Genomic DNA, 22,715 nt, shown 5'->3' on the forward strand with positions numbered 1-22,715 from the left:
CACGTCCTCCTTTAGAGATTTGTGAGTACCAGGGTCCCCCATGAAGTACTCCGGGCATGCACTGCATATCCTGTAGCATGATTCCTCTTAGGAAGTTGGCGAGCACCAGGGTCCCACTTGAGAGACTCCGGGTGTGTTCTGCACATTCCGTAGGATGATTTCCCTTAGGAAGTTGGCGAGCACCAGGGTCCCCCTTGAGAAGACTCCGGGTGTGTTCTGCACATCCCGTAGGATGATTTCCCTTAGGAAGTTGGCGAGCACCAGGGTCCCCCTTGAGAGACTCCGGGTGTGTTCTGCATATCCCATAAGATGTTTTTCTCAGGTCACATCATGTTTAGCCTATGTCCAGAGACTCGTCGATGAGAGCGGCCCGTTTAGCCTACGTCCAGAGACGTGTCGATGAGTGTGACCCGTTTGACCTACGTCTAGAGACGTGTCCTGAGTATGGCCCGTTTGGCCCACGTCCGGAGATATGTCGATGAGTGTGGCTCGTTTGACCTACGTCCGGAGACGTGTCGATGTGTGTGGCCCATTTGGCCTACGTCCGGAGACATGTCGATGAGATGAGAGTGACCCATTTGGCCTACGTCCGAAGACGTGTCGATGTGTGTGGCCCATTTGGCCTGTCCTGAGGCGTGTCGATGAGAGTGTCCTGTTTGGCCTACGTCCAGAGACGTGTCGATGTGTGTGGCCCGTTTAGCCTACGTCCGGAGACGTGTCGATGAGAGTGGCCTGTTTGGCCTACGTCCGGAGACGTGTCGATGAGTGTGGTCCATTTGGCCTATGTCCGGAGACGTGTCGATGTGAGTGGTCCGTTTGGCCTACGTCTGGAGACGTGTCGATGAGTGCGGCCCGTTTAGCCTACGTACGGAGACGTGTCGATGAGTACGGCCCGTTTGGCCTACGTCCGGAGACGTGTCGATGAGAGCGGCCCGTTTGGCCTACGTCCGGAGACGTGTCGATGAGAGGGGCCCGTTTGGCCTACGTCCGGAGACGTGCCGATGAGTGTGGCCCGTTTGGTCTACTTCTGGAGACGTGTCGATGAGAGCAGCCCATTTGGCCTACTTCCGGAGACGTGTCGATGAGTCGGGCCCGTTTGGCCTACGTCCGGAGACGTGTCGATTGCATTTGTGAACACTCCATTGGAAAGAAATGCTTGAACATGTATTGATGTCTACGTGACTACATTGCTTTATTGAACAAAAGAGATGAGTTGCAGAGGTAACATCAAAGTAACTTGTCTTCAATGGAGGTGAGGGAGGCCTGGCCGCCTGCTTGGAGCGAGCTGATAGGCGAGGAGCTTGTGGATAGCACATTCGGAGGTGATGGGCATTCCGTTGTCTTGGAACTTCCTTCCCTTAAAAGGTGATGTCGGGATCGTCTTCTATGACTGGGTAGCAAGTGACAGCTTGGGAGACCTTCGCTTTGTCGCTTACATGATCTTTCTCTTTTGCTCCTCGGTGGTCAGCTCGGGCTCTTAAAGTCGGCTAAGATCGTGCTGATCCGTATGACTTTTTTCGTGGAGGTTCATTGGCAGCCGCGTCACGATCTTTGATTTGCTGGATAGCCCCCCTTGCGATGAATTCCGTGCAATGGCCGTCTCCGACCAGTTCTTCGAGGTGCTTTTTCCAGGCGAAGCAGTCATTTGTGTAATGACCGTGCCCTTCATGGAATTCGTAGTATCTACTGGTATCCTTCTTGGCTGGGTTTCCCTTCAAAGGCGATGGTTTCTTCAACCAAGGCATGTTCTTTACTTGGGCTAGGATCTGCTGTATCGGAATAGTAAACTTGGTGTAGGTCTCAGTTGTTGGAGCACCTCCCTGAGGCTGTAATTCGCGCTTGCCCCCATCCTTGTCTTTTATCATGTCGTTTCTTTGGCTTGTCGGCTCAACCGGTTGATCGGCTTGCTTGGCAGCTTTCTTTGCGGCGGTCCGGTCATCGTCCCAAAGCGCATAGCGCTCTGCTGTCGCGAAGACTTCTACTAGTGTTTGGCAGGGAGAGATGGTCAGCTCGCGATATAGCTCACACTCAATTGGCAAGCCCCTCTTGAAGGCCGATGAAGCGATTCGGTCGTCACATCCAATGATGTTCGCCCTTTCTGCTTTGAACCTCTTGATGTAATCTCGAAGGGATTCTTCGTACTTCTTTTGCAGGTTGAACAGGTGGTCAGGATTCTTCTTGATCATCCGGTAAGAAGTGTATTCTTTGGTGAAGACGTAAGCTAGCTCCTTGAAGCTGCTGATCGACCTAGATGGCAGGGTGTGGAACCAGTCTTGGGCTGCTCCTAGCAAAGTCATTGCAAACACCTTGCACATTAGCGCGTCGTCAGCCTGGTGGAGGATCATAACACTTTTGAAGTGTTTTAAGTGGCTCTCGGGATCGGAATCCCCTTTGAAGTGTATGAACGAGGGTGTCGAGAATCGCTTCGGGTGAACGGCCTACTCGATATCAAGGGTGAAAGGCGTAGAGTTCACCTGGTCCATCTCCCTACGCAGTGAATCCTCGAAGTTTCCTCCGGTCTTTAAGTCTCGAAGTCGGTCATTCACGAGCTTCTCAACGTCCTCTGCACACATTGCTAGTTTGTTACGTTGGCGACCTCCACGGGATTGACTAACTTCCTCATTGTCCTCCGAGGGTCGACCTTCTCGCATGCGCTGCCTAGTTGGAGTATTGGTGGACTGCGCCTGCGAAAGATTCTCTGTAGCTTGTCGACGAGAATTGGTTCTTCGAGAGTGAGTAACGGAGCGTCTTTCCTCATGGTCCTTCATTGTGAGGGTTATCCAACTGGCCTCCCTGGGGGCCTAGCCTTTCGAGAACGCTTCTCTGTGAGTTGACAGCTGAACGCTTTCTTCGCGATCCTCGTTGCGATGATTGTTTGGCTGACCTCCTTGGGGGCCTAGCCTTTGATGTACATTTCCCTGCGGGCCCAAGCGGGCACGGACGTCGAGTCGTCCACCGGCGCGTTCGTCCAGCCTTCTCTCCTCGCCTGGTTGTCCAAGGCCAAGGTTTTGAGCAACGCCTATTTGGTTGATGAGCTGCCTCATTAGATTGCTTTGGTCGTCCATTCTCTGAGCTAGCTGGTCAACTCTTAGATTAAGGTCTGCTTGACTTTGTGGATCGAGAGGAGAGAAGTGCGTGGAGCCCAACTGCACACGGGCTAGGTTTTCATTGGAGGTGTATGCAGGAGCGTGCGTCGCGCGTGGAGGCAATGAAGGGAATGCTTGGAGTTGCTCCAAGACCGGCCCCGGGTCGGCGGTGGTAACAAGTCCTCCTTGATGGGAAGTTCCACCATGTTCGGCGGCGGTGGCCGGTGCGGTGGTGAGAGGTGGCGGTGCCACCATGTCGATCGCGGGATCGTGGGTGGAGTGGCTTTGGGCCGTCGCGGATCTAGCCATCGCGGCGGCTTTGCCTCTCGTGTTCATGCTTCCAACCATGGTTGTTTGGAAGGCTTCGGTGGATTGGAAAATAGGAGGAACGGATTCCTTGAGCACGCGTTGAGTATAACTCGTGCTCTCAATGAAAGCACCAATTTGTGAGAGCAAATTTCCCCACAAGAATATTCGCCCAAAATTCCTTCGTCTTCTCCGCCTCTCTTTCTCCCTGCAAAACAGATCGGAGTAAAAGGACCACACCCGGGGGGTGTTGGCCAAAGGCCCTCCGATGCCTAAGTTAGGTAGGGTAATTCAAGGAAAACCGGGTGGCCGGAGCCGTGTGTGGTGGCCGGAGCCTTGTGTGAGAGAGAGAAAGAGAGGGGGTGGCTAGAAATAACTTCTGTAGAGTTTAGTAGGAATTTAGGCGTACCTCAACCCTTGTGTATGGCTATGCTTTTATAGTAGTCTCGGAGGCTAGGGTTTCTGAGGAATAATTCCGTAGATGGAAGGGAATTATTCCTCCCCTTTTTGGGATTGATTTGACTAATTAGGGATTTGATTTATTAGGGTAAATCAAATCCCTAATTGTGGTAGGTATCAAATCAAATCCCAATTCAATTAGGTAACTTCTCATTTAATTGGGGATCGTGGTAATTAACCAAATCAAATCTCAACCTAATTAGGTAACGTTCAATTTAATTGGATAATTCCCAATTAAATTGAGTAACTCCTAATTAGGTTGATTGATTCCCAATTTGGTCAAATAATCCCCAAATGGTAGGAATTGTTTGACCTAGGGTTTGATTTAATTAGGTTCCCACAGTAACCACACAGAGTGTATACAGAATTAGAGATGCACCCGTGACCCGTGTCAAGCAAAGTGAAGTGATATTACTCCCCCCCTGTGCAAGGCCCAAGGTATGATGATGATGATGATTATGAGAGTGTTGAGGAGCTTGCTCGCATTGCCTGCCTGCCTGTACTGTAATCTTCACTTTCGTATTATTGGCAGGCATATAGATTATTTTCATAAATGTTTTAAGATGACATGTCCGCCCTCTGGTTCCTCTTTCTTCGTTATATATGTTTTTATCCGAAACTAATAAATCGAGCATTTTACATCTTAAATTTTAATATGGACAAGGTATAGCCATGGTGCTGGCTGTTTTGAGTTGAGATGCTACAAAGCCCTTGAGGCTTAAAATCTGGATGCGATTCAATTTAGTTTCTGAGTATATTTCTTAGCTAATTATCTTTATTTAGATGGCTATACTGTTTAAATATAAGAATATTTGTACACAGTATAGCCATGCAGCCATACTATTTTAGTATAGCCGTGCGGCTGTATCGAATATGTGTCAATAATATAGCCGCCGGCTATAATAATTTAAATATTCGAATAGTTTAGAGCGGCTATACTATTTAAATATTCGAATATGTAAAAAGTATAGCCGTGCGGCCATATGAAGCATCTATAAATAGTATAGCCGGTCGGAGATACAATTTAAATATTCGAATACGTATAAACAGTATAGCCACCCGGCTGTACTATTTAAACATTCGAATATGTATAAACAGTAAAGCCATGCGACGGTACTATTTAAATATTTTAATTAGTATAGCTGCCCGGTTATACTAATTAATTTTTTATATATAATTTTTTTTTTTCGCCCCAAAAAAATTCAAATGTGTATCATTCCGATGCCACACAACCCTACAAATCAATATCAAATGCGGCAATAGAAATGTTGCAGTCAAATAACGGTCGGAGGAATAGACAGAGAAAAGGAGAAAAATCTGGTGGAATGAAAATAGAATAAAGTTTTCCAAATTGGTGATCATAATCTGCCAAAGTGATTAGGTAGTTGTCATGCATATAATCTCACAGTTTTCTACTACTAATTGTGTGGCTTTCACTAGAAGTGAAAAATGATTAAGTGGGCATAGGCATCAAAGATAAGCCCCGCACTCAAACTGTATTTTCTAGACTCTAAATACTCTCGTGCCATTTAACCCAAGAGATGAAAATGATGCAGTTTGTTCTGTTATGCAGTAAAAAGGCTCAGCATCTTCTTGGCATCTTGTTGGCCATTAATTATCAACAAAGCCAAAGGTATTGATATAAAACAACTCCAAAAGCAAAGCTAAAGGCCAATTATGGTAAGCGAAAAAGCCACCCACGAAACCAAACTTTTGGTGGAAATTTCTTGGAAAATTGCCATTTCGGTGATTCATGTTTTTCATGATTTGTTGGGTTGGGACAAATGTGAGCTATATGCCATCATCATTTACATTTAGGTTGTCTTGCATGGCATGATTACAGAGACGACTAATGCAATGCAGAAGAAGAAGTTGTGCTGAAAACTCATTATTTTTGTGTCTCTTCTTGAACAAAGTGAATTATGAGTGATGAGTGGCTCAGTGTGATTAGCTTACAACTCAATCATCTTTCTGTATAGCCTTCAAGGTCAAGGGGGTTTTCATTTTAATTATCTCTCAAACTTTAAATATATAGCTGGCTGGGCCATGGGCATCATATACAACTTTATACTCCAAAGGCAGCTTTTTAAAGCTAGACGGTGTGCTGGTCTTTAAGCTTTTGGCATGTCCTACAACGAAAAACAGATGCTCATGATTTTGATGTTGACCTTAACCATCTACAAGGAGCCTGATTTCTTTAAGTAACTTCCATACAAAGAAATACTTGAGTTGATGAAGAAAACATCCAAGACACAGACTGAACATCCAAGACAAATTAGAACTTGCAATGAATGCAAACACTCAAATTAAACAGATGGAGCTAAAATGGAATTTAAGAATAAATATTCAAGAAGAAGAAGAAGAAGAAGATGCTTGGGTTGGGTTGGGTGGACAAAAAACACACAACCCCATACTCTTTTGAGGGCAGTGAGGCTAGTGCCATCGTTTCTGAGAAAACTTGTCTCTTCTAGGCCAGACACAAGATTGAATTTGCTTTGAGATAATTCAGTTTTCATATTTTCCTTAAACCATTCATCTTTACAGAAATCATAACATGAATTTAATTTAGGCACATATAATTTAAGGAAGATGGATAAGCTGCATGCAGCAAAATTGGAGAACAGCTACAAGTCAAAAATATTAAGAGATGCCTTGTCCCCTCTGCAAAGGAACGTGGAAAAGTTTCATATGGATGAAGAATCTATCTTCAAAAACAGATATACATTAAAAATCAATTCTTCCATTCATGCTTTCTATCCCTTTCACATGGTCAAGAAATTAATAAATTCCACGGCCCCAACACCAGACCACCACTACACCAAGATTAATACCTCAAAAGCAGCGGAGTAGAATATTAAAAATCTATATACTCTGTGACAAACCTTCCTTCCTTTTTTGGTGACCGTGGTGAGACTTTTTATCCAGTTGATCAAATGAAAGATGAAGTTAAACAGAGGCTTTTCTTAATTAACATAGATATATATAAAACATGTTGTGGGTTTACAGCTACGTTAATTGTGCAGTTCTAGATATTCCAATCTCAAGAAGACCACTTTATTATTAGATATGTAATGAAAGGTCCTGCTCCTGCTGCAACTCTTGTTAGATTATGTTGGGGCTTTCAACAGAGATCGGTTTGTATTAAGCTAGTGTGGTCCTGTTCTCACCAACACCAAACTCATCAGTTGCTTTCATCAAATTACAAACAAAAAATACAACAATATGCATATTTCATACATACCATCTTTCATTTCTGTCAGCTTATTCACAAATTCAAAACATGTCTTCTCTTCAGTGCCTGTTTGGGTTGGTGGGGTGTATCTTTTCCACCGTTATTAGAATAGAAAAGTCTTTTTCTTCAGGCAAAAGCATTTTTTTTATGCGTTTTTCCAAGCTGTATAAAAGAAAGTGATTTTCGAATATTTTGGCACAAGTTGAAAGACAACTTTTAACCAAGTTTCTTTTCTGTTAACTAAAATATCATCTATGCACTTCCGTTCTATGACTACCTACCGCCTGAACCAGCAGCAGCACAATACATATGATCCTCATTCCTCTCATTTTACTTGGCCTTTTTTTTACCAAAAGGAGGCAGTCAAAGAGTAACAAGACTTGTACAAATTTTGAAACGCATGCCATCTTTTGCAATCAGAAATGGTCCAATTGCATGGGCTGGCAAATCCCTCAAGAATAGGGAGGAGAGAGAAAACAAAGAAACTATTATCACTCAATCAAGAGGGCAAATGATGTTATTCAATACCTCTCTCTCTACATTTGGGACCAATACCCTATCATATATTAGACCTTGGACCATCTTATCATCTCTCTATTATTTTCTCTGGTGAGTCAAATTTATAAAAATCTCAACTTTTGAATGTTATGAGTATTGGGTAGACCAAGTGGAAACAAATAAGAAGAGACCAAATGAATAAAGAATAGAATAGTGAGAGAGAGCTAGGCCAATGACTAATGGACAGTGAAGGCAGTGGTGGTGTCAGAGTTTCTGGCATGGCATTGGCAGGCACAAGCAAAGAGAGAGAGAGACAACGGTTGAAAAAAGAAGCACAAAGTACTCTTACCAATAAACACTATCTCTCAACCAATCCAAAGCGAAGGTAGTAAATGTCCATTTTATTTGTTAGTGGGTTTCGGGGGTTAGTATGAGATTGCATGCACAGGATCCTTGCAATTTGAATTCGAACTGCGTATTTATGCGAGGGAATCTCCGTTTCGGGGAGGACAGTGCCTCAACCCCACCGTAGCTCCCATCTGTGGTTGACCACGTGGCAAACGCAAGTCTACGAACATAGACCCACTTGTATAATAATTTCTTTCTAACTCGAAATAAATTTGAATTGATGCCCTTATTTTTTAAGCAAGACCTTGTCAAGTGACTGTAAATCATGAATCATTTTCTAATTGAATAGTGGAGAAATGAGAATCAAATATATGATCTCAGATGCATGGATATACACTTTTGGTCACTTGATTTGTTACATTAATCATGAATCTTTATTGCATAATCACTTTAAAATCATTAAAGTGCTTCTAAAAAAAGTTATACTTTATCTCTATTTCAGCAAAAATGCTATGAAAGATGTCTTGAGTTGTATGAAAGTTGCTTTGAATGGTACATATTCAACATCTAGATTATTTTGTAGCTAGCTTCAAGGATACCAAAATAAACCATTGTTAATGCAAGCTAATCTACAAAACCCATTTTAACCCAAAAAAAAAAAAAAAAAAAAGTTTCCAGTAAGTTTTTGGATTCCTGTTCTCTAAAATCCATTTGCATAAGTTAAAGCTTGGATTTTTCGTCATTTAGATACAAGAAGAAAAAGGCAGGAAAGCTTTGTTTATTCTTGTTTGCAGTTACTGGTTTTGCGAACCAAAACAAGGAATGCGGAGTTACTGGGGTAGCTCAGTTGGCAATCACACTTCCCATGGCATGAACTTTAAAATACTAACATGTAACTGCACCCACACCTGGTCTTGTACTAGAATCTAGATCAATCAATAGTCAACCAATCCAACGGTCAAAACTCCAAAGCCCTTCTCTTTTTCTTTTCCTCTGTTTCTGGTTTCACTTCATAGCTTTTTGGTACACACTTCCACTGTAGAAATTTAGGCACACCTTCTGTGACTTTGTCTCTTTCTTCTCATAGTCACCACCTTCTGTTTGCTCAAGAGAGAGAGAGTGAGAACTACCTTGGTTCTCTGCCGGGCTTAAAACAGGGAAGAAAATTCCAGTTACAAATATAACAGTCAGAGATTGAGTCTCAGAGAGAAAAAAATTAACCAACTTCTACCATTTTGAGCACAAACCAAAACATGGGTGTCACATTTTTTATTTTCTCCTTCCTAATTTTCTTCACAAACCCCTTATGGGTTTGTGGAAATGCAGAGCTCAGAGCACTTTTGGACATGAGAACCGTTTTGGACCCGGAAAGCTTGTACCTTTCTTCATGGACCGTCAATGGAGACCCATGTGACGGGTCGTTTGAAGGTATCGGGTGCAACGAAGCCGGTCAAGTTGCTAATATTTCGTTGCAAGGAAAGGGGCTCTCTGGGAAGCTCTCTCCCGCCATTGCAGGGCTCAAGCATTTGACTGGTCTTTACATGCATTATAACTCTCTGTACGGGGAGATACCCAGAGAAATTGCCAACTTGACTGAGCTCAGTGACTTGTATTTGAATGTAAATAATCTCTCTGGAGAAATTCCTCCTGAGATCGGAAGCATGGACAGCTTACAAGGTCAGCTAAAGATTTTTGTTCTGTAGAACTTCTAGTTCTAGTCTCTTTATTTTATTTAAGTATATTATATAGATTGGTTTGCTTTCTTTCTGTAATTTTGCTAGCTTTGGTTGTTGGTTCTATTCTCCCTCCGAATTCCTACTCCCTATTTGGATATGATGAACAGCTGGTTGAGCGAGTAGACTACTAAGTCTAGGAAGCCACTCACGGCTCTTAGCATGCTGTTTTCTTACTCGACTCGATAGTGGTGGGAATGCAAAGACATCCTAAACCAGCTTCCCGGTAGACCCTATTTCCATTTCGTCGAGAAAGAACTATTCTATGACAGCTCAAGTGGTTATAGATCGGACTAGAAAGATGTGAACTTTGAGCACCTTGATTGGGAATGTGCGTGTGTGTGTGTGTCCGTTTTAGAAAGTATCGGTTTTCTCTCTTTTGGGATTATTACTAGTTTGTTAAGTTTAGTGGTGGGTTTGTTGAAAGATTTGAACTTTCTTTGTGTATGTTTTGTTTCTAGATTTCCATACTCAACGATCAATAAGAAAAAGAAAACGATTTCCTTCACTCTGCCTTCCGCATGGGTTTTTATTTTCAAAAATGAAAATAGTAAAAAAGAATCTCTATTTCATGTGTTTTGATTGATGTATATGTAAACTTTTGGTTTTTGTTTCTCAGAAAACTAATCCATCATTCTCTATTTATGCAAGCATTTTCTTATTTCGTGTGGCTTGCACCGATACCGCATGTGGTAGTTGCGAAATCTAGATGAAAAAGCACTTAAATTGTTGGCTGATTTATGCGTTTCTTGCTTTTCCTAATTAGTGTCAAGTAAGGCTCCGCTTATCTTGTTCTGTTTTGGCTTTTCAGTTTTGCAGCTTTGCTACAACCAGCTCACTGGAAGCATACCCACGCAGCTGGGGTCTTTGAAAAACCTTACAGTTCTTGCTCTGCAATCTAATCACTTAACCGGCGCAATACCGGCAAGTTTAGGAGACTTAGAAATGTTAATGAGACTGGATTTGAGTGTCAATCATCTTTTCGGTTCTATTCCCACCAAACTAGCTGATGCGCCTGTGCTTGATGTTCTAGACGTTCGGAATAATACTCTTTCCGGCAATGTGCCTCTTGGTAAGAATAGTCTTAACACCTATATTTTATCTTTAAAATAAGAGTTTGCAAAAGTTATTACTCATTTTAAATTGTTGAAAAAAATATTTAAACCTCTGATTGATTTCATTTTTATTGATTTGGTGAAGCTTTGAAGAGGCTTAATGAAGGATTCTCTTATGAAAACAATCTGGGATTATGTGGTGCTGGATTTATGTCCTTAACAGCCTGCAGTGCTTCTGGTCATCTCAACGCAAATAGACCCGAACCCTTTGGAGGTGGTGCACCAACAAGAGACATTCCCGAGACTGCAAATGTGCCTTTGCCCTGCAATCAAACTCGTTGCTCAAATTTGTCAAAATCCCATCAAGCATCTGTTGCTGTTGTTGTTGGTGTCCTTGTAGTAACTATTGCATTATCAGCTATAGGAGTTCTATTCTTCACCCACCACCGTCGCCGGAAACAGAAGCTTGGGAGCTCATTTGATATTTCTGATGGCCGTCTAAGTACTGACGAGGCCAAGGGCAAGGGAGTTTACAGGAAAAATGGATCTCCTCTCATCAGCCTCGAGTATTCAAACGGGTGGGACCCTTTAGCTGATGGGCGGAATTTAAGTTTGTTTGCTCAAGAAGTGTTCCATAGCTTTAGGTTCAACTTAGAAGAGGTGGAGACGGCTACTCAGTACTTCTCCGAGATGAATTTATTGGATAAGAGTAACTTCTCTGCAACTTATAAAGGAATATTACGAGATGGGTCTGTTGTGGCCATTAAGAGCATTGGAAAATCATGCTGCAAGACAGAGGAAGCTGAGTTCTTGAAGGGATTGAACATGCTAACCTCATTGAGGCATGAGAATTTAGTGAGATTGAGAGGATTTTGTTGTTCAAAGGGCCGGGGAGAATGCTTTCTCATTTATGATTTTGTTCCAAATGGAAACTTGCTGCGGTATCTTGACGTCAAGGACGGCGACAGCCATGTTCTTGAATGGACAACTAGAGTTTCTATTGTGAAGGGCATTGCTAAAGGTCAGTATATGTTCCATGTCTTTATAATCTTGCATTAAACTTATTCCATTTCTAAGGACAAGGTTTGCTTGTTAAAGCTTATGTTACTAAAAATCCAATTGAAAACTGTTCTTGTTCAGTTCTGAATGCTTATGTCTTTGAGAGATGCATAACCAACCATCAATGTGTGAACTCAAGGGGAGTTAGTTTCTGATTTATCTATACTGAGCTTTGTTCTTTTTAACCAGGTCTATCTTATTTGCACGGCTACAAGCCAAACAAACCTGCTCTTGTTCACCAAAACATCTCAGCTGAAAAGGTGCTGATTGACCAGAGATACAACCCCTTGCTCTCAGATTCTGGCCTGCACAAGCTTCTTACCAATGACGTTGTCTTCTCAGCACTCAAGGCCAGTGCAGCCATGGGCTACCTAGCGCCTGAATACACCACTACAGGACGGTTCACAGAGAAAAGTGACGTCTATGCATTCGGGGTGCTTGTTTTCCAAGTCCTGTCAGGGAAGCGGAAAGTCACTAGCTCAATGCGTCTTGGTGCGGAGTCAGTCACATTCCAAGACTTTATTGACCAAAACCTCAACGGCAGGTTCTTCGAATACGAAGCATCCAAGCTTGCAAAGACTGCTTTGCTTTGCACCCATGAGTCTCCAATTGAGAGACCATCCATGGAAGAAGTTGTTCAGGAGTTAAATAATTGTAATAGTTGTGTCTGATGCCTAAGTGCTCTCTCTTTTTGCCAACAATCACCGCAAAACTATTCAAATAGGTGATGGGCTAATGGTTAGCCAATGACACTAACTGCTAACTTCGGATGTAATTCTAGGACTTCTTATGTTGTAATTTTCTGTGCCCTTTTCCTGAGGACATGTTTCTAGACTAATGTGTTAGGTGAATATTTGCTATCTCAAGGTGACTTTCCCTGGGTTGAATGACTCGGTCATTTATGTTGACCTTCAATGTTTATACCTCCTTTTACTTTTTTGCTCTCATACATTATCATTTTCTTTGCTCTGTTATATTTCGTGTTCATATAAATGGGTATCATTTTGAAAGATTCTGTCTCCTAATCATAGAGAAAGTTGGTAATGAATTTGGAAGAATTTAAGACTAATATTTCTTTTTACCTTCTACTTACCCACTTTCACATGGAAGAACCTAATCATACAGAGACGTTATTATGTCAACAAATTAATCTAGCTACGAGGGTTGGCATTACCACTCTAGGTCACTAGGATTAGGCTTTGTAATGACTATGATGACCAAGTAGTTCATACTCTAAGCTTTGGATTCTCTTTCCTTAATTTTTGTTTTTGCCAAAGTTAGGAAGGGGATAAGGATTTTCACACACGGTCAAGGTGTCATGGAGATTCAAATTTGAGACCACCGATCTGCAAGTCAAGATTCCTTTTCATTGGGCCCCGTTGTAGCATCTCCCCCTAGTTAATAGATCTATGTTGTAGAAGTGGAAATGTTTAATAGGAATCAGACCCAATCAGAGTTGCTATCGACTCATTACGATACCATTTTGGGCCAGTAAGTAGGAAGGAGAATCGAAAATTATTATTGCGCTTTCAGCATAAGAAGAGCCTCCTCCAAATTTATCAGCTTTAGGCCGAAGGTAGCTGCAGCCCATCTGAAATCAAAGCTGAGAGAGAAATAGTTATCAAATAGGCCTTATGGAGCAGAGTGCTCCACAGAGTTTAAGTTTTTATCCTAGCCTGTGTGCTCTTATGTCAAAATGGATTGGAATAGAGGCTTGGATTGGATTCGCGATGTTAACCTTTTAACTGGCTTGCGAGCATATGCAGCAGATCCTGACCTTCAACAAGAAAGGATAATGACCTTCAAAGATGAACAGGATAGAAGAAAGAAAGAAAGAAAGGATTCTGACTATTTCAAGATTTTAGATTGGTATATACTTGTTTGTACTTAAGCATAAAACCTAAGTTTTTTTAAGGTCAGGGAAAAAAAAAATAAGGGACCCAACCCGCCTAGGCAGTGAAGCACAAGTCAAATACATAGAGTATAGCCGGGCGGCTATACTAATTTTTTCCGAATATATTTAAAAATACCGGTATAGCCGCATAATTTTTAAAATATATTTAAACGATATAGCCGAGCGGCTATACTAATTTTTACGAATATATTTAACCGGTATAGCCGAACGGCTGTACTATTTAAATAATCGAAAATATTCAAAGTGTATAGCCGCTCGGTTATACTAATTTTTTTCGAATATATTTAAACGGTATAGCCGGACGGCTGTATTATTTAAATATTCGAATTTATTTAAACAGTATAGCCGCACGGCTAGACTAATTTTTTCAGAATATATTTAAAACGTATGGCCAGCCTGGATATATTAAATAAATAAATAATATATATATATATATATATATATATATATATATATATATAAGCATAAAATTTTAATAGGAATCAGACCCGGTAAGAGTTGAATTATCGACCCATTACGATTCCATTTTGGGGCCAATAAGTCGGAAGGAGAATCCAAAATTGTTATTGGGCGTTCAGCATAAGAAGCCTCCTAGCCCTTGACAAGCGAAAGCAAACTTTATCTGCTTTAGGCTGAAGGTAGCTGCAGCCCAACTGAAAAGCAAAACTGAGAGAAGAAAGAAATAGAGAAAAAGATCTCATAATCCACTACTTTTTTCTCTATCAGGGAATTTACTAATTTGAAAACATAAATTGATGACGCCAATAATGAAGAAGAAAAAAAGACAGACGGCCAGAAATAGAGTTAGAAAATCAAAGTCTAAACTCTTATAATAAGAATTCAACGATGAGATATAGGTCCTGTGACCTGTTTCTGTCCTCAGAAACCCAACAGAAATATATGCAAGATCCGATCAAGCACAACATCTATTCTATCATAACAAACAACTTTTTCTTTTCAATTTTCTCATAAATGTGATTGGATTCTAAGAAACTATAAGATAATAAGGGGAACGTGCGGGTGAGAAGGTGATGAGAAATGAGGTTCAAAGCAATCATAGATATATAATATTTTAGAGGGGACAGGGTCTGCATGGACCAACTGATCTTCTCAAACTATGTATAATGTATGCATGTGTTTTCTTGTGCAATAGGAAGCGTCTGCTGGTTGGGCAGAGACCTGATCTGCAGATTCTGCACAACCTTTTAAATCTTTTTCATTCATCAAAAATTGCTCTTCAGCCCTGTTCTTCAAACAAACTAAGCCATTCATTATAAATAGACTTAATATAACTGTTACATGTACATCACTTGCTATATATATTTTCCCAAAAAGGAACTAATAAGATCTATCTAATGCTAACGCTTCATTTTTGTTCTGAGAGAAGAAACACAAGGGAAAATTAAGTCTTCTCTTAAAACAAAACGAACTGATATTTGGAGCAAGTAATTAATTAAAGTTTAAGCTTATGCTGCGATCCCCTTCCCTTGTGGAAATGATGATCTGACCCTAAACACATGTTCTTCACCTGTGCACTTATCTACCTTGACGACCCAATGGCTCTTCTTTCCACTACCATTGATCCCAAACATTTTGCTGCTTTCATTCTTTGGTGCTGCAATTCTTGTCACCAACAATCCACCTCCTATAGGCAGCAACTGAGTTCTCGATCCGCCGGACCGCCAAGACCCTTTGCCAAAAGCGTTATGCCCCGCAACAATAGCTCCATTTTGCTTCTTCCCCATCTGCACTGCTCTAAGAATGGCCTCATGGTTCTTAAGGTTGCAATCAATGAGCACAAAATCAGCCTCCTTGTAGTAGTTTAGAAGAAGATTTTGGGCCTCCCCAATCACAAATTCAATGTGACATACGTTGATGCCAAGGATTTTCTCAGATAACTGCATCTCTTCGTTCCCACGAAGGATGCAGACCACTCTGCCGCCTGTTTGCTGAGCAGCAGCAACAAGGGCTAGAATGGTGGAGTCAGCAGCGCCAGCACAAGCCACAACCATTTGCTGTGCATTGTTCCCGGCTGCTAGAGCTGAAATGAACTCAACCACATCTGGCTCGTTTGCCTTCTGGCCCTGAATTAAGATCACAATAAAAACCGAGTTAGAAATGATTGAATTCGATATGGGAATTAGGAAAAAAGTACAAAAAAATCCTTTGAGGTTTTTGGAAAATAAAAGGAGACTCACCATTTTTAAGGTTTTGAGGTAGGCTTTTGTGGCATTCTCAGCAGACCAGCAAGCCATTTGTGTGTTCTATGTGTTTTTAGCTAGCTCTCTCTTTTTTTTTTTTCTTTTTTTTTTAGTTTCTCAAATCTCAATATGAAGCTTCAACTTTGGCTTGGGATAGAACCTAGAAGCACTCACATATATATAGGGGCACTCGACCCCGGTTGCTTTTAAATTCATAGACACTGCAATATCCAACTGGCCATGTTAGAAAATGAGATAAAGAAAACTAACAAGTACCAACTAGGATAAATAATTATGGTCCTTTAGTACTAGTTTGTCTGCCCAAATTATTGGCTAAATCACGGTAGTTAAAGACTGCGTGCATTCACTCATTCTATTATCAAATTGTAAATTAGCTATTTTTAAAGGCAATGGTTTATAGCTACAACTAAGCGCGCCTACTTTTACGTACAACAAGAGTTTGGTTCTCGCTTTTATCTATTAACATAAAAAACAAAAACAAAAAACCAACAAACCTCTTAATTATAAGGAAAAAAAGAGAGGAAATTATGAATAAAGGAGTAGATAGGAAGGATCATAGGAATGGGATTCTTAATCTCACCCTTGACACAAATTAAAAGAACTTAAGAGATCATTAGCTTCCGGGAGGCAACTCATTAACGTTTAATTAAATATTTTAATACATGATAAAATATATAAGATTCTACTTGCACGACGCTAATTATTCGGCTCTTGAAATATTTTCCAAATCTCCATTGATTAGCTGTGATGTCCTATATGTAAAGGCAGCATAAGGTGGATTATAAGCGCCCATGTTATCTGAGGCAAAAACCTGCAAACTTATATTTAAATAAAAACTCTATAGATCATCTCATGAGCAACACACACATGCAGTCCTCTTGTGTACGGGCTGTACGTACAAACCTCTTGACCTAAACTTGTCCAATTACTGAAAATATTTTGTCGCAAAAAAGAGGGTTAGTCTTAATATATGTTTATCAACCCTAAACCCTATTTATATATACAAGTTGAGTATAAATATATTGCAAGAGGGTCTCATCCTTGCCCCCAGAAAGGCCAACAGAGATCTTAGATCCGATCGAGTGGTTTCCCTAACAGAACACATTCATAACAGAGCAACACAAAACATAAATTTTCATGTCTCGTGGTCTATCTCTTGCAGTGTAAGATTCCCCATCCTCTGTCCAATCCTGCTAGAGAGATCAGATGACAGAGATGATGACTGAACGAATGCTTCTATGTGGTCGAATCAAATTGACTTGATTTTTTTATTTTTTGTTGTCTGTATTTTCCAGAGTTTATTTTCCTTTCCATGATTGGCTTTCCAGGAAACTATCTCGTGAAGAAGTTAAAGGAGCATGGAAGAAGCACTGAGACAGTGATGATAAATGGGGAGTGGGTTCTGCATTGTGTAGACAAACAAGTTGTGGGTCTGTAGGGTTCTTGGTTGGATGCTACGCATCCTTGGAAGGGGACATGGTATGTGTGGCGTGGTAACTTCAACATTGTACCATGCCTTCTTTGTCTCGCTTTCTAGTCTAAAAAGTTCGAATAAGAAAAATGACAAGAATCTATAATGTTTGTGCATGCATGTATTCATAAGCGGCTAGAAAATGTGGAGTATGGAGTGGTTTTGTGCCCATATATTGTTTTCCTCTTTGATAAGAGTCGTTATACTTTCTTCCTTCCACACATCACGAACCAGTTGTGAACCATATCTTTGTTATCAGTGAGATGCATATCGGGTGTCTATAAAGTAACCTTTGGCCTCGTTTGGTGGTTTGATTTGGACTAGATTGGAATTGAGTTCAAACAAGTCCTTATGAGTTCCACTCATCTAGGTTATTGGTCATTTTAATAAGTTCAGCCCAGTATATCAAATAACGGCCATGACACTTCTAGCAGTTGGAAGTTTTTTAGTAGAGAATAGAAATTGTAGTCCAAAGGTTCCTCGTTTATTTCTGAGATTTAAAGCCCACCAAGACTTTGAATAAGAAGCTGGAAACCCAAACTAAACTTGAAAGGTTGGGCTCAACTCCCAACTGAGCCCAATCTCAAGCTGGAGAACATTTAGCATTGGGACTGTAATTGTACTATTCATTTTGGATTACGATGAGATAGGACTTTCTTATCGAAAAGCCCAATCGTGCAAAAGTCGGTCTATTTTCCCGTAGCGTATAAATTGTCGTCGTCGCTCGTGAACTTCTGTTAGCCTTTCGTCTACAGTTTCCAAATTCTCAGCAAAAACCTAACCAAATTCTAGTTCCAGATGGGCAATTCTTGCTTTGGCCTTTTTACCTGCATAGACCAAGCAAGCGTAGGCGTCTTGGAGAGGTGGGGTCGGTTCGAGAAGCTGGCCGAACCCGGTTTCCATCTCCTGAACCCGTGCGGTGGTCAATGGGTCGCCGGTGTCCTCTCCACCAGGATTTCCTCTCTCGATGTCCGCATCGAGACCAAAACCAAGGTCTGTTTCAAATTCATAAAGAAAATGCAAGAATTGGAGTAATTTTATATATATGTATTTTATTAGTGTTTGAATGTTTGTACAATTTGGCAGGATAATGTGTTTGTGCAATTAGTGTGTTCCATTCAATACCGGGTGGTGAGAGAGAATGCTGATGATGCTTTTTATGAGTTGCAAAACCCCAAAGAGCAGATTCAAGCTTATGTCTTTGATGGTAAGTCGTAATAACCATTTTGTTTTATTAGTTTTTAATTTTTATTTAGTTACATATGATGAGGCGGGATCGCGTGTTGGCTTGTTTTTTGTGTAGTGGTTAGAGCTCTGGTGCCGAGAATGACATTGGATGACCTCTTTGAACAGAAGGGTGAGGTTGCTAAAGCTGTCTTGGAGGAACTTGAGAAGGTAACCAGATTCTTGGATGTCTTTTGTATTTTTAGGGTTCTTAAATATTTTGGTTTCTCAACCCTGTGCATTGGTTTATCATAACATATGAAATTATGAGATGAAGTGTTTACTGTATGATTCTTACTATCTTATCATCGCAATGCTCAATGAGTTGTTCTTGATATAGGTTTGGTTATTGTGGTTGCTTCTTACTCGTTCGTTTCAGACAAAATTTTGTTGATCTATTCTTTAGTTCCTTACAAAAAATTTCATTCTATATGGTTTATTAAATCTTATGCTGAAATTTCTGATCAGGTTATGAGAGAATATGGATACAGCATAGAGCACATACTGATGGTTGACATCATACCGGATGCCTCTGTGCGCAAGGCAATGAATGAGATTAATGCAGGTAATTTGTCTTTTTTCTTTTTTTGGTAATCTTAAACCTGGACCTTGTTTCGATTTGTATCTGCAGTAGGAAGGCACATTTGGGGACTTGTTATATTGTAGGACTAAAAGTTTTTATTAGCCCCAGGTCTTGTAAACAAGCTTTTGGGAATGTGTTATAGATAGGCTAGATAACCTTTTAGACAAATCTAGGGTTTGAATGACTGTTAGAAAGTAATCATCCTCACTTCCCAAAAGAAAACCAAAACAATGACAGCAACAATAGTACTAACTCCTGATTGCGCAAAATACTGAGAAATCTCTCACTCTACTTGAAGAAGCCTGTTAAGGGATGGCAACTAGCCACTAGGCTCTTGCTATTGCGATAAAAGAGATTTTATCCTTTGTGCTATGGTTTACTGAGTTATGTCTCTTCTGTTTTCCAATTTGTTATATAACAGTTATTTTGTGACTCCAGGAGTTTATATGTTCTTGACTAGTTGTTCTTGATGACATCTAGCTCATAATGCTTAGTTTCTGTTGTTATGCTAGGCTATAAATCAACTTTGGGCTTGATTCATTATACTTCTGTATATGTTCAAGTGGCCAAACTTTGTTTTATTATCTGATTGAATAAAATATGTAAAGATATAACATTGCTTCTCTTAACTTTGGACCATTATAAACCACGACTCAATGTCATCTTAAAAACTCTACCTATTTGTTATATATCTCCACTTAATTCCAAAAGTCAATGAACTGCTGCAGTCTTTATATTTGTTAAGGGCTGGTAATTAAGGGAGTCTAGCCTATATGCTTGTGTTTGTTACTGAAAAATCAAGCATCTGTAATGCAGCTCAAAGGCTCCAGCTTGCTAATGTATACAAAGGAGAGGCAGAGAAGGTGCTTCAGGTGAAAAGGGCAGAAGCTGAAGCTGAGGCCAAGTACCTTGGAGGAGTTGGTGTTGCCAGGCAGAGGCAGGCAATCACTGATGGGTTAAGAGAGAACATCTTGAATTTCTCAGGCAAGGTGGAAGGAACCTCAGCAAAGGAGGTGATGGATCTGATCATGATCACTCAGTACTTTGACACAATTAAAGACCTTGGCAACAACTCAAAGAACACTACTGTTTTTATACCCCATGGTCCTGGTCACGTCAGAGACATTGGTGATCAGATACGCAATGGACAACTGGAGGCAGCTAGTGCTCAAGTAAATGGCGAGTAATATACCCTGTTGTTTATACGATCCTGATCTCAATACTTTTTTGTTGAATTCAAAATGACACAAACAGGTTAGGGTCTTTATATAGAACATAGTTACAATCCCATATGTTTAACTTTAGTGCATTTGTTTTTTTTGTTTTTGTTTTTGTTTTTTTTTTTTTGCATGCAGAGCATGGTGTACTTACACCATGCAGATGATGTATCTATGTAAAGAAATAGTAATGCAGCCCAATATACACAGGTCTGGCTTGAATAAAAGTTTTTACTATTGATCAAAGTTGTTCTGTTTGAGTTTTGAATTGTTTAAATTATGGCCCATTAGAAAGCTTTGCCTCCCAGGGGATATTATGGACTTGCGTGGGTCATTGGGTTAGGGCACCCAGAGGCCCCAATTGGATGTTGGTCGTATAGGGGAATAAGGCAATGTTGAGGGAAAATGTTGATGGGTGGGTTGAGGGGTTCAATCCAGCCATTAATAATAGCTCTGCAATTAATCGGATGTCTTGGTCAATTAATTGGATGAAATTGTGTTGGAAAAATGGGTGGCATTTACCAATAGGACCGTCTATGACTAGTCTAGATTGTAGACCTTACTTAGCTTAAAACCTAATAGTTTTGGATTCAAATGTTGTGCTCAATGTGGATGTTTACCCCTCCCTAGCCCACAAGCAAAGAAAAAAAGGCAAACCTAACGGTTATAATCATTCAACCTACTGATTTTAGAAGCCTTGGCTTTAAACGTGGACCAATGTGAAAAACCTGTCTGCCCAAAAATAAAGTAGAATAATATGTTTTTGGTGGCCAACTTTAAAGTCGTACAAAAATGTAATCATAAAATTAGAGGAGGAATATTAGAGGAGAGTGTATAAAGGGGGTTTTGGTAATGATCATGTATCATGACTATTTTATGAGATAATTGGAGATTTGATGGCCGCACTAATTTGTTTTCTTCGTTTGGGTGGTATTTACTGAATCACAAGAATTATAATGACTGCTACAGGTGAGGCTGGTCAGATGGATTATTCTAACTTTATGGCTGGATGAATCACAATCCAGTTCTATTTATTGGGAAGGCAAAAAACAAATCAGTCTTAATAAGATACAGAACCGGTGGTTTTAGTATGATTTTATTTTAAACAATAATGGGAAGCCGAATAGATATTTTTTCAGTTCGAGTTATATTTTCTAATTCATGGGAGATGAGAGATTCGAATTTGAGTGAGATTTTTTCCATCACTGAAAAGAGAAATATCATGAGACGAAGCTTATCAATGGGTTATTTTAGGTTTTGCCTTAGATACAAATTTTTGTTGATATTTTGGTTTTCCAAACGACAAGAAAAAGTTTTCATTCTCTATAGGGGCCGCTTTCATGAGTTACCAATTTAGTCACGGATTGGGAGGAAAAAAACTACATCGATAGGCCTTTTGTTAAAAAAGTCATTTGAAAAGGGGCCAAAATGCACCCGAACAAACTAGAATACCATGTGAAAAAAATAGTAATACAATTCAAGGAGACTAGCTAGCAAGACAAGTCTAGGACTGAGTTCCGAAGCACATCCAAGCATTTTCATTTTTTTCATTTCGAGTAATGCTAGCATCAATTGCCCAAGCGTTATGTATCCATCACTCAAAGTTAGAGCCTAGCATTTCTCTTATCTTCTGGTACATGTCTTTGCAGGTCATGAATTACATGACCATAAATTTCACCTCAGGTCAATTTTAAGTATTGGATGATATGGGCAGCATAATTTTAGTCAGAGTCTATTCAATTGGTTAGACTTGTGATAAAGTGGATAGCTCAGTCATTATAATCAAAACTCAAGGGCCACAACTTTTAGGTGCTTGCTGGCTCAGTGGTTAGAGATACTACAATTTGTGAATCAAAATTGATTAGAGTACTATCATTGTCATAATAACAAATCATATATATGGTTGAAGTTCATGTGGTTGAAATCATAGAGAGGCACAGTATTTATATACCAAATAAAGAAAACACCAAGGCTGGAACATATAATCCTTTCCCTACCCCACCATCAATGGCCAATTTAACCCTTTACTTTCACCAAGCCATGTGCAAAACCCACAACATTTTTTAATTATCAACTACAAAAAAGACTACTTGGATTAAGAAATGATCTGTATCTCTGCATAAATCGAAATTCAATGATCAGTATTATATTATGATGACCAAGTTTCTCACTTTTCTGTGTGAGCTTTCTCAATTATTGATGAACCACAACAAAATGTAACACAAACAAAGAAAGAAAACTCTTCTTGTTTCCTGATGAAAGTAAGGTACCAAAAATACAATAAATACAAGGCAAAGAAGGGCCACA

General features: G+C 40.2%; 3 protein-coding genes across 3 annotated transcripts; 2 read left to right on the forward strand and 1 right to left on the reverse strand.

Moving 5' to 3' along the window:
- The first annotated feature begins 8,692 nt into the window (after nt 1-8,692).
- LOC117620044 (somatic embryogenesis receptor kinase 1) lies at nt 8,693-12,723 on the forward strand. Its single transcript, XM_034350135.1, has 4 exons — nt 8,693-9,606; nt 10,474-10,734; nt 10,863-11,738; nt 11,966-12,723. Exons 1-4 carry the CDS (start codon nt 9,183-9,185, stop codon nt 12,445-12,447), a joined length of 2,043 nt encoding a protein of 680 aa, XP_034206026.1. The 5' UTR covers nt 8,693-9,182; the 3' UTR covers nt 12,448-12,723.
- A 2,367-nt stretch (nt 12,724-15,090) lies between these two features.
- Nucleotides 15,091-15,982, reverse strand: LOC117620073. Its single transcript, XM_034350165.1, has 2 exons — nt 15,890-15,982; nt 15,091-15,775 (listed from the first exon to the last, which is right to left on the reverse strand). The coding sequence occupies exons 1-2, from the start codon at nt 15,944-15,946 to the stop codon at nt 15,158-15,160; spliced, it is 675 nt and encodes a 224-aa protein (XP_034206056.1). The 5' UTR covers nt 15,947-15,982; the 3' UTR covers nt 15,091-15,157.
- Nucleotides 15,983-18,013: 2,031 nt separating this feature from the next.
- On the forward strand, nt 18,014-20,523 carry LOC117617265 (hypersensitive-induced response protein 4). Its single transcript, XM_034346567.1, has 5 exons — nt 18,014-18,377; nt 18,471-18,591; nt 18,688-18,779; nt 19,077-19,173; nt 20,008-20,523. Exons 1-5 carry the CDS (start codon nt 18,183-18,185, stop codon nt 20,376-20,378), a joined length of 876 nt encoding a protein of 291 aa, XP_034202458.1. The 5' UTR covers nt 18,014-18,182; the 3' UTR covers nt 20,379-20,523.
- Nucleotides 20,524-22,715: the final 2,192 nt, after the last annotated feature.

The sequence above is a fragment of the Prunus dulcis genome, chromosome 2, assembly GCF_902201215.1.
Source record: "Prunus dulcis chromosome 2, ALMONDv2, whole genome shotgun sequence".
NCBI lineage: Eukaryota > Viridiplantae > Streptophyta > Magnoliopsida > Rosales > Rosaceae > Prunus > Prunus dulcis.

Bases quoted from the DNA above. Each gene is read 5' to 3' on its own strand.
- LOC117620044 (XM_034350135.1), top strand. From the start codon at position 9,183: ATGGGTGTCACATTTTTTATTTTCTCCTTCCTAATTTTCTTCACAAAC. The intron at 9,607-10,473 runs GTCAGCTAAAGA...TTGGCTTTTCAG, and splicing joins AAGCATGGACAGCTTACAAG to TTTTGCAGCTTTGCTACAAC. The intron at 10,735-10,862 runs GTAAGAATAGTC...GATTTGGTGAAG, and splicing joins TTCCGGCAATGTGCCTCTTG to CTTTGAAGAGGCTTAATGAA.
- LOC117620073 (XM_034350165.1), bottom strand. From the start codon at position 15,946: ATGGCTTGCTGGTCTGCTGAGAATGCCACAAAAGCCTACCTCAAAACC. The intron at 15,776-15,889 runs GTGAGTCTCCTT...ATCTTAATTCAG, and splicing joins ACCTCAAAACCTTAAAAATG to GGCCAGAAGGCAAACGAGCC.
- LOC117617265 (XM_034346567.1), top strand. From the start codon at position 18,183: ATGGGCAATTCTTGCTTTGGCCTTTTTACCTGCATAGACCAAGCAAGC. The intron at 18,592-18,687 runs GTAAGTCGTAAT...TTTTTTGTGTAG, and splicing joins TCAAGCTTATGTCTTTGATG to TGGTTAGAGCTCTGGTGCCG. The intron at 18,780-19,076 runs GTAACCAGATTC...ATTTCTGATCAG, and splicing joins TCTTGGAGGAACTTGAGAAG to GTTATGAGAGAATATGGATA.